This window comes from Coffea eugenioides, chromosome 4, assembly GCF_003713205.1.
Source record: "Coffea eugenioides isolate CCC68of chromosome 4, Ceug_1.0, whole genome shotgun sequence".
NCBI lineage: Eukaryota > Viridiplantae > Streptophyta > Magnoliopsida > Gentianales > Rubiaceae > Coffea > Coffea eugenioides.
Window position 1 is genome coordinate 17,145,253 of NC_040038.1, and position 15,960 is coordinate 17,161,212.

General features: G+C 34.7%; 1 protein-coding gene across 3 annotated transcripts; it reads right to left on the reverse strand.

Annotated features, from left to right (window-relative positions):
- Positions 1-3,674: 3,674 nt before the first annotated feature.
- On the reverse strand, positions 3,675-11,770 carry LOC113768341 (alpha-mannosidase I MNS5). 3 transcript variants are annotated; one of them, XM_027312660.1, is made up of 15 exons: positions 11,525-11,770; positions 9,715-9,757; positions 9,529-9,594; positions 9,393-9,454; positions 9,116-9,215; positions 8,712-8,897; positions 7,598-7,646; positions 7,300-7,479; positions 6,991-7,078; positions 6,663-6,744; positions 6,506-6,591; positions 6,282-6,382; positions 6,052-6,193; positions 5,736-5,886; positions 3,675-4,113 (listed from the first exon to the last, which is right to left on the reverse strand). In XM_027312660.1, the coding sequence occupies exons 1-15, from the start codon at positions 11,713-11,715 to the stop codon at positions 3,886-3,888; spliced, it is 1,755 nt and encodes a 584-aa protein (XP_027168461.1). In that variant the 5' UTR covers positions 11,716-11,770; the 3' UTR covers positions 3,675-3,885. The 3 variants fall into 3 exon arrangements, with proteins under 3 accessions (XP_027168461.1, XP_027168460.1, XP_027168462.1); XM_027312659.1 differs by having other exon boundaries at positions 6,991-7,111; XM_027312661.1 differs by having other exon boundaries at positions 6,991-7,111; positions 11,536-11,613.
- Between the last annotated feature and the right edge of the window lie 4,190 nt (positions 11,771-15,960).

The following is a 15,960-nucleotide window of genomic DNA, read 5'->3' on the forward strand; positions in this document are numbered from 1 at the left end:
ATTTTATTATGGTTAAATTTTAGAAAATAATCAAGTACTAAAATATTAACACATCATCAAATTATTATTCATTGTAATTTTACAATTGAAACTTATAAAAACAATCAAACAAAAATTATTTGAATACAATCCAACATGATGAAATAAATATAACTAAAGTAGTCAAGTTTTTACTTTTGGCACAAATACAATCACTAATTCATTATTGTACTTGTGCTTTTTTTAAGAAAAAAATGTGATTGTATTAAGTGTAATTAGGGATTTAGCATAAATGTATTAGTAAATTTAGTATAACCAATTAATAATTTGTATTAGTACACATATATAATTATTAGTATAATTAATAATATCAATTATATTATATATACTAATAGACATCATATAATACATATAACTAATAATATCATTATCATAAATTTGTAACTAATTAAATTATATATTATATATTTATTTTATATATTTATTTTTTTAAAGCGGGTGGTGGGGCGGGGGTACACTCTCCCGCCCCCCGCCCCCGCCCCTACCCGCTCCCCATTAGCCCCCCGCGGGGCCCCCATTGCCATCCCTACCCCCGATGGCTCATCCAGTACCAAGTATCTTCTACTCTTGCATGGATCCCTCGAGTTTTTTCTCGTGGCCTGAATGTGGGACAAATCCAGTTATATGCCAAAGTCCATTTCTTGAGTTGATTGGAGTGATTATCAGGGAAGTCCCAAGCTTCAATAATGCGCTCTTCAAGACCAAATGTATAAAATGTCTTGTGCCTATCAGAATACACCAGCTGATCAGAAACAGGGATTGGAATCCTCCTAGATTGTCCACTTGTGGTCTTGAGCAGGTCTCAGAAGGCAAGTTTGGTGGCTTCAGGAGGACCCTGAACTGCCATTACTATGCAGTTTTCAATATCCTCCTTAGGGTCTGATGACAACACCAAATTTCTGACAATTTACTGACTCGAAACATCAGGAGTGCAGTATTCCCAAGAATCATTGGGGCCATTCAGAACAACAGTTGCTACCACTCTTTCTGTCTAATTATTCCGAAAACGGGTCCATTCGTTCATGCGGCTAAACCAAGGAGGTGATTCTATCGAAGGTAGTTCAATGTCCTTCGACTTCCATGCCTGTAAAGATACAAGGAGCAATCACGAGGGCTTATAAGGCCAAACCACACGCGGTTGGAAGGAGTATGTCTTGCGGAGAATATGGGTTGAAAAGAAAAAACTGGATTCTACGAATTCAACACCGTAGAAACCATTACAGTTGGTTTCAGGAAATATTGGACTCGATGGATAAGAATCACGGCTTGAAGAAGATGATGAGTACACATGTTAAGAAGAGGACAATCTAAACCTTCATGGAATTGTTTTGCAAAATGCAACTGTAATGATATGGTGATGAAAGCGTTCCGGTAGGAGGAGGCTGTGGGAAGATAAGATCAGTTTTCGTCCAAGAAGCCTTCGGCAGACATCCATTGCAAGTTTTCAACTTTTCTTTATCCATTGCAAGGTTTCGTCCAAGAAACCTTCATGGAAAATGAACAAGCTTTGTTGCTGGAAAATAAGGTATGTTGTTATTTCATAGAGGAGCTTTTTTGTAAAATAAGGTACGTTATTTCATAGAGGAGTTGAGGGTTAAGGGATGCCTAAGTACTAGGGCATGATTGGGATCCGGGGCCTCCCAAATTCTATTTTGCTCTATTTGGGATGAATTAGTAATTTCATATTTTATTATGTTATTTTTCAACTCAATTACACCATATTTAAACTTGTATTACACTATTTTGTAACCTAATTACACCAAAGGGCAAAAAAATTGGGAGAAATGGAACTTAGGACAAAATAGAAAAATGGGCCAAAACCAGTATAGACCTGACATCTGATATGGTACAACAATATCCAATTTTTAGGGGTTGGTGGAACAGTTTTGGAATGATAATTGAAATTGGATTCTCAAATTCTATTATTAAACTATTATTGGCGTAATTTCGAATTTCATATATTAATAATAAATGGAATATATTAGAATAAGTATTGGTGTTACACCTTCTCATTAATTTTGAATCTTCCAATTGAAGTTTTTCCAAATTTTCCAACAAAGGAATAACACAAAATTTTAATAGTGCACTACCCTTTTGTTATCGCTCAGTTAAGATAAGTATATAAATAAGGATAAATCTTTTATACACTGACAGTAGCAGGTTTAGATGCATGCTATATTTGCAAAATTTGATATCTAAATTCAAAGTGAGATGACATGGCACGCATCCGGATCCATCAGTGTATATACTAAGACTAGAGGAAATATTAATATATTGGGTACTAATGAATGTAATTAGTTTACTTGAAGAAAAATTTGGAGTAAAATGTAGGAAGAATAACAAAAAAGGCCAAGATTTAAAAAAGAACCACAAAAAAAAAAAAAATTTGCCTTGATTAACCTATAATTTTGTAGCAACTGTTTCAAACTATGTCCTATATCTCGCTCACATAATATCGCCTATGACTTGGGCACCCATTTTTTTTATTTGGGAGTTAGGTTTTGGGGTAAGTTATAAGTGCTGAATCTGCCTAAGTACGCCTTGAATGTTATTTACACTTGCATGACAACAGTATTGAGGTGAAGCTTAAAAATTATACAAACTTAAGGTGCATTTTATAAAACTAAAATATGAAGTTTTGAAATATAAATTCTGAAATCTTAATCTATTACGTTGGTGAATTATTTAGTACTGAAATCTTAACATTTGAATGTATTTTATATTAAATGATAAGTGAACAGTTTATCACTTATAGTTTTAAGTAAATTTTGCTTAAACAATTTAGAACTACTTAATTAATTAAGATGTTCATTTTTATTTTTATTTTTAATTATCAAACATATTTCAACATATTAAACTCTGAATCCATTAACTTTAAATAATGAATTGGTTTGTCAAAGAGGGCACTACATTTCATTGTCTGGCAAATTTTACTATCATTGAGGAACTTAATCATAGGACACTTGTGATAATTTACCAACTAGATGATTCATGGGTCCGTTTATAATAGAACATGCCAACTCGTTATTTGTAATTTTTTTATCACTTCGGTAAAATATGTAAGATCAAAATTGTTGAAGTTTTGCCTCTCTTCGAAGCATTCCCTTTTTTCCCACGGGATAATTTCAGACACCTCCTTTGAGATTTCTGACAACTTCACTGAGCTCCCCCTGAGGATTGAAAAATTACACATACTTTCCTTGTCATTTAAAATGACAATACTACAATTAAATATTCTTCAGTTGTTTTTCTTACGTGCATTACACAAGTTTCATTATCGATCTACAATGCTTCTAACTATTTTGGTTATTTCAAATTCCATAACTGTGGCATTTTAAACCAAAAGATTCGTTTGAAAAGAATTGAGTAGCTACTTAAACTTTTATTGGTGGCAAACGGGCTCCAATAAACTCAACGGAAGGTGGACATCTGTTGGATTACAAGGCTGGAAATCAAAAGGCACATACTTACTAGCATGCAACACTAAAGGAGGAGATAAGAGAAGACAGTAATTAACTACATAATGAAATGTCAAGAGGGGAATTGAAGATGTTTAAATTGACTATTCATTCTTCTCAGTGTATTCTTTAGTTCCTGACAGCAACAAATGAGTACACTTAGCCTGTAAGACACTGTGAAATGAAATTTCTGCTCTATTCATTATGATACAAAATTGTTCAAGTTGCAGATCATTGTATTATACATGTGTATGAGCTCTTTTGCTTCTAATATCTGACAAAATGGTGTATGCTTTACCTACATATATGTGAAATCAGCTTTTATCAAACTAAACGACATCACCTTTGTTTAAATCTTCGTTTAAAAAATTGCAGGTTCTTCATGTTTTCAAATGAACAACCATTGGCCACAGTAGCCAGCCAGACTGCATGATCTACGTCTGCAATTGCTGGAATCAACACCACAGTCATCGTCATTAAAGCATCTATGGTCTGCGCGAGAGTCAGGAATGTGGCAGGCACTCTCCACCCGTGGCTGACCCTGCCCACATTCTAGTGCAGTGGCTGGACAAACTCGCATTGACATTGCACTTGCTCGTTTTACTTGCTCTTCACTCTGCACAAAGTTTTCAAACCAACGAATAATTGCTACATGCGTCTAACAAAAGAAAATATTAATAGTTACATGCACCATGATAATATACCTACTCAGACAAAACTTGGAACTCCAGTAATCACGTATAAGTCCCAGAATACAGAAGTCATGTAACAAAAAATGTTCCATGATGCTAACACTAAGAATATCTTTGTTGTTTATATGTAGGTACTGACATCATTTGAGGTCAGACACAAGAAATTTGCTGCCCAACCCGCCAGCAAAAGACAAAGCAGAGGCCTCAAGCCCAATCACTGAAGGGAGAAAGCTCCAACTCCATAAGTTATGTAACTTAACCCACCAGCCCTCTCCTAATACGTCATTTTTTCTTCCATCACATGAGGCAATGATTAAATGCATTTCTGCCTTCTGCTCCCGCAATTATTGCTGATTATCCTTTTGCCAGTACGCAAGAAACATTTTAAATTGCTCAGTGTGCATATTTGTGTGCTATCTATCTGTCTACCTGTCTATATTTTGTGTGTGTGTGTGTTTTTATGTATATTCTCATCTTGCAGCCAGTGTCTCATTTTCCCTTTTTTTTTTCACAAAAATGCCCAAGTATCATTGTGCTCTGTCCTCTGCCATCTCACAAATCAACAAGCCAACTACACTATTCCATTTCTCTGGCAGCTTTCAGCTATCATCCTTGGAGAACCACTCAAGGAAAAATGAAAACATTTCTACATCAATCATATTGTCAAAATACAAACCTTACAAATTGCAATAAGCAGTCTAACATTTTGACAAAGGGAATATTTGACTTTGGAAGGAAGAAAAGATGTAAAGAAAGATCCGGCCAATTAGATCTGGCACAAGGGGAACAAGAAGTGTACGAGGAGGGAGAGAAGAAGAGTCTTTGGGGGAGACTTATCTGAAACTGGTTGTCCTGACAACTTTTTCATTTCTGTTTTGGTGGAATGAGGGAGTAATTGATGGGTAGGGACCATGGGCTAGTGTGAGTTTGCTGCTGATTTGACATTTAGGAGCAGGTGGGATGTGCAGGGGAAAGTCAACAGTTCTGTCTTTTGGCAGATGATTGAGCCCAGTAAATCAAAGGGAGAACTGTCCTCTCCTCTCACATTATAAATTGTAAAATAAGAGCACAAGACGCAAATTGTGAAGCGCATAATATGAGCTACCAATGGAGTGAATGAACCTTATTAAGTAGTCATGGTATTTGTTTTGGAAAAATCCAAGAATAATGTCCCTCAACACTATTAATCCTACAATCAACCATGTTTTTGAATGAATTCAAATTTCAACAGGACAGAGAGAACCAGAATCTTTGAGATGCAGCTGCAAACCAGAATCTGCAAGATTTTGCTTTTATATTTCTTTTTCCAATGAAAAAGCAGACAAAATAGAACACTAACCAAAAAAAAAATTATGATGATAGGCATAACAATTGTAATTACAATTAATGAAACAGCACACTCGGACATAAATTTCATTATGTTCCAAAACACCAGAACACAGAAGGAATGGTAAAAAATAGCAAAGTATACAATAGAAAACAATACAAACCAGTGAGATCAGATAGCAGAAAGAAATCATTGAAGTATAGAGAGTGGAACTAGCACCTTAACATATGTCCAGTTACTTGGAATATAAGCCTCAGGAAGCTTCTCACGCCAAGAGCTTAAAACTGGCAGAGGATGACCTTCAGTAGTGAAGATGTAATTACGGTCGCCCAAAAATGAATCATCATAAAGAAGATATAAATACTTGCACCTATAAATTAAAAAAAAAAAGAAATGAAAAAAAAAATTGAAGAACATGGTTCATGTCTATGGCCAGAATACATTAACCAAAGGTACAGTGTGAACAATATGAATTATAATCAAATGCAGCAGAGAGCTTACAAACTATTGTGCTTTCAAAATTCAAAGTACTCACGTTTCAGAAAGAAAAAAGCTATGTTGATGATCTTCTAATTCCATACTCGTCACATCTCTAATACTTGCAAAACCACCTTCAACTCTAGTGTATAGATTAAGAGAATCTACAATCAATTCACCCACTTCCATATACCAAGGATCTGTAGATATGAATATCAGCATATTTACTATCATAAGTAACAAATGATATAATACTAACTGCAACTGAATTTGAGGAAAGTTGCAGACCTTTGGTTGCTTGATATAAGTAAAATGTGGATTCCGCAAACTCGGGGCGCAAAGGATAGTATTTTTCTGTGGGGTGCAACATCATATGATCCAAAAGATATCTGGATTGTAATACATCCATACTATGTCAGTGGTATCTACCTGACAATCTTATGTGCTAGCCAGCATACGTGTAAAGAAGATGTCCCAATAAAATGAATCATGGAAAGAGTAAAATGTTCTACCTCTCTGGCAGTACCCCATATTTCTTCCAGACATAATAGAACTCTCGGTGTGACAAGTTAGCTGCTGGAATGTCCCCAACAAGCACCTGACTCCAACAGAAAATAAAAAATTACTACACGATTCAAAAAGACACTCAACAATGTTGTTTGCAGTTACCTGGAGACCCGGCCAAAATGCTTGCAGGCTTGTAAGCTGCCAATAGGTTGATTTTCCTGTTCTCATATCAGCTTCATGATACCTATTATCAGTTCATTCTTGGTCAACTTCCCAAAATGGTAGTTTTGATCAATTTGGCGGTCAAAAGAAAAACTGAGCATAGAATAGCCCAACAATGAGAGGTTGAATAATTAGAACAAACAAAAGAGCCATTAAATACAAAAGAATTTTCTTGTTTAAAAAGAAAATGAAAATGAAAAAAAGACACAAGAAAAAAGTTAACTAGCATCCAAAAACAGCGATTAAATAAAATGGAGAAAGGACAAACCATGGGCCATGTCTAAAATATCTCTGTACAGCAATGTAAGCAGACTGAAACATCCTCCAAAACTCATCCCTCCCAAAAAGAATGTGAGCTTTAAGAAGGTACTCATAGAATGAGTCAACCCCTAGAAGTATCACGATAGAAACAGAAGCAGGGGCAAGAAAAAAAGTGATATGAGATATGCAGAAGAAACTGAAAGTGATCTAGACATTAAATAGACTTTGATTACTTTGATTAACAGATGTTACTAAATTGACCATAGCAGTCTTATGAACAATTTATGCAAGCTAGCAACCAAAATAAAACACATACCAGCTCCAATTCCAGATGAGTGTTCTATCCATTCTCCAGTCACCACATCCAGGGTAGTTCCAAGAAGATTTAACGAACTCCGCATGCTCCACAACTTACGAAGAGCATGCAAAGCAGCGGACTCAAATCTTGGATCACCAGTTAAACGTGACAATGCTCCCATTTCAAGGATCAAAGACCCTAAAATATGACAAGGATAAAAACCAATTTCAGGACAAAGAACTCCAACAACAACGGTAAAAGGCATGCTGGACATGGGCGACAATATAAAACAGGGGGAGAGAGAGAGAGTACTTACCACAGCCAGATGTGCTCGTTTCAGTAGTCTCATTCTCCATTACTCCATACTGTCCACAGAATAATGTAATGATGTGGTTTTACAAATCCATCTTTCACACTGACATAATTACAAACAGGAACATACACGAATCTAAACTCGAGATTTGCATGCATATATCTTTGCATCTGTGCTATGTGTATGCAAACACAAAATATGTATGTAATATAGAGCTCTAAATATCTTGAATTATATCCAACTGTCTGGCAAAAGAGATCTTTATTATAGACAATTATATTAATAATAAAACATATCATAATGAATAACTTGAATCCTATTCTGTTTTTGCTCCAAAAACACCCCATACAGCTTAGTTTGGATTTTGATAACTTCACAGTTACAGCATTTAGTAAATAATGCCCTGTGTTCCAAATGGAGAGGTCACGAAACTCGAGAGCATGAAACTCGGAGAGGTCAACCCAAATAAGATTGTAAGACAGTTGCTCAATAATTTTCTATGGGTTGGCACCATTAATATCATGTGATGCTAGATACTAACATTTTAACTATCCCACGAAGAGTATCTCGCTCTTTGCTTGCAGTAGCTTGATGCAATGGTTGAGCCATTTTGTTGAACTTTCAAGCAAAAAACAAGATAATTTCCATTACCCAAGGCTGGTTTGCAGCCAAAATACTTTTGAAGTTGATCAGTGCAACACATTTTCTTCCCTTCCCATGCCCACCACACTTTCCTCGCCCAAAAAGCCAACATTTATTAGCACCCTAAACATAGTCTAATTTCTTTACATGGGCTTGCTAACACTGCAAAATTCAAACCCTTTAGCAGTAGAAGATTAAAAATCTAAGCCCTGAAGATTTGGGAACAGAAGGTTGAAAACCTAAGCCCTCAAGCTAAAACAACTTGTACTATACAATCAAACATGCCTCAACTCCTTTTTTTTTGTATTTAAAACTAAAGATACAGGCCAGATAACAGGAGGTGACAAAGATTTTTAGACCTAAATTCAGCCCAAAGGTATGGACAAATGCTTCAATATTATGCAGATTATTTTCCGTTAGTTAACAAAAGAAGTGAGCAACTAAGGAATACTTGATGCAGAGTGGTAGGAAATACCTTTAAATTAATCCAAGCATATGGCAATCCAGTTGGAGTATCAAATGCAGGTAAAAAGCGCCTTCCCAAATTCTCAGCCAAATCAAGGAGCTGATTCTTATAAGTTCCTTGAACTAACCTGTTTTTTGTAGAATCAGTTGCAAGTATATGAGCAGAAACAAGTCCTCCAAGAACTCTTATGTTGCACTACAGAATAGCAATCAACAGGAAAGACAAGTATCAAAATACTTCATTTGGAACTCAATCCAAGATAGATATTGTCCTTAATTGAGTGATCGAAACTTTAAAATAATGTTATCAATAGTCAAATTATTGATTTCGTCCAGCATTAGGCTAGGTAAATCAAGTTTCCTTCAATACTGTAACTCAATTTGGGTATATGAATGAAGCAAACAATCTGTCACCTCAAAAAGATTTATCCTTGCATCAACATCAAATGTCAGATTTTCAGACAGCCAAAAAACTCCTTTCTCAAACTCAGTTTGGTTACCCAGGACAACAAGGCTGAGACAACAAAGAAAATCAGAAAAGTTAGGCAGCATAACATATTTCCAGCTCTAGGAATGTATGGAAAAAATTAAATAATTAACAAGAAAAAAAATCAGCCAAAGGACCTAAAAGATAAGAACGCATCACCAGCCATTGCCATAAAAAATTTGGCAGGCAAGGATATTACCAAACCTGGATAATGATTCTATAAGTGAGAGAGCTGATCCTTTGTACTGTTCTGGTAGATATTCCAGCTGAAAGGAGAGAGTAGATATAGTTAAGACTTGCTTCCACATTATTGTGAGAGGCATCCACAAAATATAATTACCTTCAGATTTCCAAGCTCACTAAGCGAATCTGTGAAAGTTTTGGTCAGAGGTTTCAGCTCATCATGCTGGAAAACAACTCAAAATCAATCATTGTAGGATAGAACTTCACACAAGAGTCCATCATACTATACCAAAGTCATAAGACATGTGCCTTAAGAATACAGGAAAAGGAAGCTCAAACTCACCGGAAATGCATAGGTCATGTAGTTGTCATAAGCATGGTAAAACCTGATCCAGAAGTAAACAATTATACCAGTTACTAACTGCATGCCACAAAATGTTAAGGTATTCATGCACATATTTCTCTCAATCCCCCATTCTAATTTTTGTTTGTCATTCTCACAAGTTTTTCTTCAACATACAAACAAAGAGAGATATAAAAGACTATTATTCTCAATAAACTCCACAAATAGCTCAACATATGCATAGAAATTAAGGATCAAACCATTACTAGTAAACAGCATTTGGCAAATGCTCTTTTGAATAGGAATGTATCAACCAAGAACCATGAAAGGAACTGCTGAAGTTGATTTTACAATCGTTGCTTCCCTAATGTAAGAAAAACTGTTGCAGTACTCAAGCTATTTTTTCTTAACTTTGCTGATTAATACCCATGTAAATGAAGATTCTCCTGAAACCAAGTTACAATGTAAAAGAGACTTCAATTTCCCCACTAAATTTAACCTCCTGCTAGCCAATAAGTTGCTGCTTTTATATTCCGTAAATCCACTGCCTTGTGCAAGCATGAAAGGAAATAGCACTGTAATTATCGTAATACCAGGAATGAAATCAAAGAGGGCTGCTCCTTTTGCCTTTTTTGCCAGAGTAAAGAAGTCTGCAATTGCAAAGATACCTCCAGAAGAAATCAAATTTTCAGAAATCAATGTATTTTCCTTGTGTCATTGTCCTAAAAGCCCCAAACATATGCAGATAACTACATAGCACCCCTAATGATTTTCTTTAAGCTTTTTGAGGCAACCGTGTAAGAGTTACCACCTATTCCATATTCTGTATCAGCCAGCCAAGTGAACATTAACATGATTATAAGGTTACTTCGTGCTAAACTGTCACATCTTAGGTGTACTAGATGAAAGGAGATTTATCCACTATCAACGTCAAAGCTCTATGTGTTTTGTGCTTCTGAGTCACGAACTTATGGCAATTATGACTAACGACCTCCGGACAAACTGGCTCACTTCACATCTTATAGCCTCCTTCTATCCACGCCGTGAACAATGTCTAAGTCCAAAAGCATACAAGCAAAATCCTTTCCCAGAAAACAGCTTAGTAGTTAGATTTGTAGTATCAAGTCAAGATAAATTTATATGGGAATTAAATTAATCCAAGGAACCATAGCCACCAATTTCGTCAACTTGTGCACCATAACCGTTAATTGCTACATGCAAATTTCTAACAACTCGCGTAGGCAAAACTCTTGAAACATCTTATTTGCCTAGGTCAGACAATCATCAGAATCATCACAGTCAGAAACTACATGTCCTGTGGTCAATTGCATACAGATGAAAACATGAGGTAACCTATAAACAATCAGTAGAAATTTCATGTAATAAATTGACAATTCAACACATATGCAAATAAATCAAGCATAACAAAAAACATTCCGTGTAGATAATGGTGCCGTAAAAAAGGCTGGCCATCCAAAAAAATTCATGGTAATACAATAGCACTCTATAGTATTCATCCTTTCTACAAACAAAATCCAAAACTTACCGCAATCATATGACTTTCCAGCAGATTCATGATTTAAAAAAAAAGTCTTCATTTTAAATATGATCTCCTAAAAGTAAACCAATTAAACAGTAAACTTCTCCACCTTACATGAATAACAGATACCCAGAAACACAGAGTTTGTTCTAGTAAATAAACAGGTAAACAGCTTAGATTATACAAAATTTGATAAGGGGTCATCAGTTTAACATTTTATTTTGGCCGCTTTTGGAGAAAAGGGTCGTTGAGCATGGATTAAAAGCTTACATTTTGCGAACCTTTTCACTCATTCGTTTTCGCTTTGCTGCTAAATAGCTATAGGAATCCAGCTTGGAATGGGATATCTGAAAGAAGCTGGGAAATATCAGTAGAAACAATATAACCCATGTCAAGATTTTGCTAGGCAACATCAACTTGTACTGGTTAGTCAACAAAAATTCTGCCTTCCTGCCTTCCATAGAGTGAAGAAGACAAGGGAGCAAGGAGGGAAAATCTCAAGAGGTCTGGTGGGATTTTTCGATAGTGTGGATTATGATTTAGGAGATCTGGCAAGAATTCAAGAAACAAAGTGGAAGAAAATTTTTTGGTTTCCAGCTAAGCTTTTCATTGCTGGTCCAATCATTTTTAGCATAATTGCCTAGTCATTCTTCTTCATTTCTTTGTTTGTTTTTCCTTTACCTTTTTCGTTTGGGTAAATGGTCAATTTAGTCCTCTATCTTTTATTTAGGTGTTTTTAGTCCCTTAGCCAGCCTTGTTTGGCAAGTAAAGTTTTTTGTCAAGTTTGCTTGTTACAAGTTTTTTAACAACTTTAACTATAGTAATTTCAAAAAAATTTTCAAAATTTTTAAACTATACACTTCAAAATATCCAAAATTTACATACTTCAAAAATTTTTTTTACAATTTTTACAGCAAATTACAATAAAGTTTTAGACAAACACCCAAAAAACTCACTTGCCAATTTCAGCTTTTTTTTTTTACAACATTATCTAGGAATGGCAACGGAACGAATTTGGGGCGGGAGAGCCCCACTGCCCACTACTTCTCCTCGCCCCGCCCCATTTCCCGCACAGGAGCATCTGCGGGGTTAATAAAAATTTGTAATATAATTTTATTGTAGTCAAATTTTAACAAATAATTAAGTATTAAAATATCAATACATCACCAAATCATTGTCTATTGTAATTTATAATTAAAACCCATAAAAATAATCAAACAAAAACTATTTGAATATAATCCAACATGATGAAACAAATACAACTAAAGTAGTCAAGTTTTCACTTTTGAAATAAATACAATCACTAAGTCATTATTATTTTTTTTTAGAAAAAAGTGTTATTGTGTTAAGTGTAATTAGGAATTTAGTATAAATGTATTAGTAAATTTAGTATAACTAATTAATAATTTTTATTAGTAGACATGTATAATTATTAGTATAATTGATAATATTAATTATATTATATATACTAATATACATTATATAATACTTATAACTAATAATATCATTATTATAAGTTTGTAACTAATTAAATTAAATATTATATATACATATAAATATATATTTAAACAGGGGGCGGGCGGGGGAGTATATCCCTGCCTCCCGCCCTGTTTCTTAACGCGGGAAAAAATTCTCCCCTGTCCAGCCCCATTAGCCTTCTACGGGGTGGGTGCCCGTCCCTAGCATTATCAATTAGAATATTTCTAGCACAAAAATCACCACCAAGTTGAAGGCCAAATAGAAAATATAAGTTAGGGTCATTATAAAACAATAAAGAAGTATTTTTATTGAATAGAGGACTAAAGTTAAAGAGCGGTTAAGATGTTTAATCCGTAGGTAAATATAAAGAAGTTTAAAATGTGAAACACAAATGAAAAGTTGTATTTTTGTTTTTTTAGTGATTGGATCATTTTACCTTTTATGATAAGGACACAAAATGATATGACACCAAAAAGGAAAGTTGTATTTTTGTATTTTTAGTGATTGGATCATTTTACCCTCTATGACAAGGACACAAAACGATATAACATCAAAAGGAGATTGGACCTAGGACTTCTAAGTACTGATGTTTCAATTACAACCATTAAACCAAAACCTCCTCAATATCTCCCTTTTACATGCAATATAGATATCTATTTCCAATTAAGAATAAAAAATCATGTCTCCTATAACTCACCCATATTATAGCTAACTTTACTTCGGCATGACTAAATTGAAAAAACAATTAAGTCAAAATAATTTTATGTGTTTATAATAGATTGTACAATTTGCAAAATAATTTTCGGTTGAACTCAGTACCATACTTTATTAGACAATTTTGCACTATTTTGTACTGTTGGTCATTATGAACATAAAAATAATTTCTTGGTGGCGGATTTAATGATGCCAATTAAAAATACTTGTAATTTAGTTGATCATCCACTACAACAAAAGCCTTTTTTTTTTCTAACAAATCTCATTAAAATCAAAATTACAATAATCCTTATAAAATTTTCTTGACAAATTTAATGTATTAATTTTCTTTAATAAATGTAATATATAGTCTAGAAACCATTTTAGAATCCCTAAATATCAAATTTCTACTATTGTTTAATATCAATGATACTATGTTGAAATAATTATTTTTTCATTGTCAACTAAGGATGTGTTGATAAAACTGAAGTCTGAAAATTGAAGTTGAAATCTGAAATCTGAATTCATTAAGTTGTTAAATTGTTAAGTATCAAATATAATACATTTGAGTGTATATCACATTCAGTGATAAGTGAATAGCTTATCACTTAATTTTGGGAGCAAATTTTGTTTAGAAAATTCAATACAATTTAATTAATTCAGATATTTAATTTTTGGTTATCAAACGCATCTAAATACGTTAAGATCTGAATTCATTAAATTTAAGTGTTGAATTGGGTTATCAAACAGGGTCTAAGTAAATTTAATTATATGTACTCATAACATGTTGAAATAATTATCTTTTCACCGTCGGCTAAGTAAGTTTAATTATTTGTATTCACAATATTCTTTTTCTGTTGAATAACTCGCCATGGGAGGAAGAAGACAATTCTTGTTGGCTGTTAACAAAAACAGGAAAGGTGCTCGACCTAAGGTTTTAGCTGTCACGCTAACCCTAAATCATCTTTCCATAGCCATTAAAAAACAAAAACAAAAACAAAAAATTTTCCTATTGGTAAAGTCGTATTGAAGCCTAGAATACTTGCCACCTCTAAAGATGAGAGCTCTGAATATGAGATACATAAATTGATCGAGATTCACAAGTTAGAAGCGTGATTAGGAAGTTGAAGTTCTCTTTCATCTCAAAACTGAAACTCATTGTTCTACATGATTTGTGCGAAGAAAATGCAACTCTGATTTCCAGAGTTTCATAGCTACCAAATTTGAAGAGTACTTAGTCACTACTTAGTTTCAGGTTTGTTTAGTTTTGGGTTGATAGTTTTAATAGGGGTGCAATATGACAAATGCATTTCTATAAAAAAGATGCAAACAAGCAAACAAAATAATTTTTAGTTGTCATTGAAGCTAAATGAAAAGATTTTCGTAATTTCAAGGGTGCAAATGTAAGATAAACTAAAAAAATTCCACACTTTTACTAGTCAAATTTCTAGATTTTTAAAGTTTAGAGATGCAATTGCCCGCCCTAACCATATCATACCTTTTAGGGAGATGGCATCCTATTCAACTATCTAAACAACCATGGCAGAATCTATAGCACCAACCTCTGGGGAAGACAGCGTCTGATATGAAGGAAACAACTATGACTGCCAGCTCGGATGCCAGCATGGATCCCATGTCAGAGACTTCTTCAGGAAAGGCGCGCGCATGTGCAGAGTTAGTTAGTTCGTTAGATTTCAGTTAGAATAAGCGGCTACGACACCTAGTTAGTTACGAGTAAACAAAATGTATAAAACATGAGAATGCAGGGGAGGGATGGGCTAGTCTTATGCATTATCCTTGCTTTTTCTCCAAGTTGTATCTTTCATCTAAGATGGCCACTGATCTCCGGTCAGTCTCATCATTTTTGTAATTAATTTCCAGAATTGTTCTTTCAATCAATTCTCTAGTTGATTCATTCGTCCAGTTGGATCATTTTGGTTCATCAATCTTTTTTTCTGATTTCGCTGGTTAATAGTCGTATCAGAGCTGTCGATTCCTCGGCAGCTATGGTGGAAGGTACTAGATCTCAAGATATTCGCAAATTTGAGGAAAGCTTCGGGAACATGATGAAGGAACATCAAGAGCAAGTGAATCAAGAATTGGAGTCCTTGCGAAGCATGGTGATGGAGCTAGGGCACCAGTTGGTGCAGAAGAGCCCCCAGGAGTCCTGACTACCCTCTGCCTCTAATGATGGAACTCTGGGATCGAGTCGCAACTCTCAGAATTACTTTGCGCTATCACGATTCACGAAGGTAGAATTTCCCCGTTTCAATGGCGAAGACTACAGGAGTTGGTTGGTCAGATGCGAGCAGTTCTTTGATGTAGATGAGACACCATCTCACATAAAAGTCAAATTGGCGGTGATCCACTTGGAAGGAAAGGCCCTTCAATGCTCACCAAGTATACATGAAGGGAAGTTTGACGAGAGAATTGCCAGGATGGGAAGAGTACGTGAGGGTGTTGGGGGATCGGTTTGGCAGCAATTTGTACGATGACCCTATGTCTAATCTTATGGGGTTGAAAAAAAAGGGGAG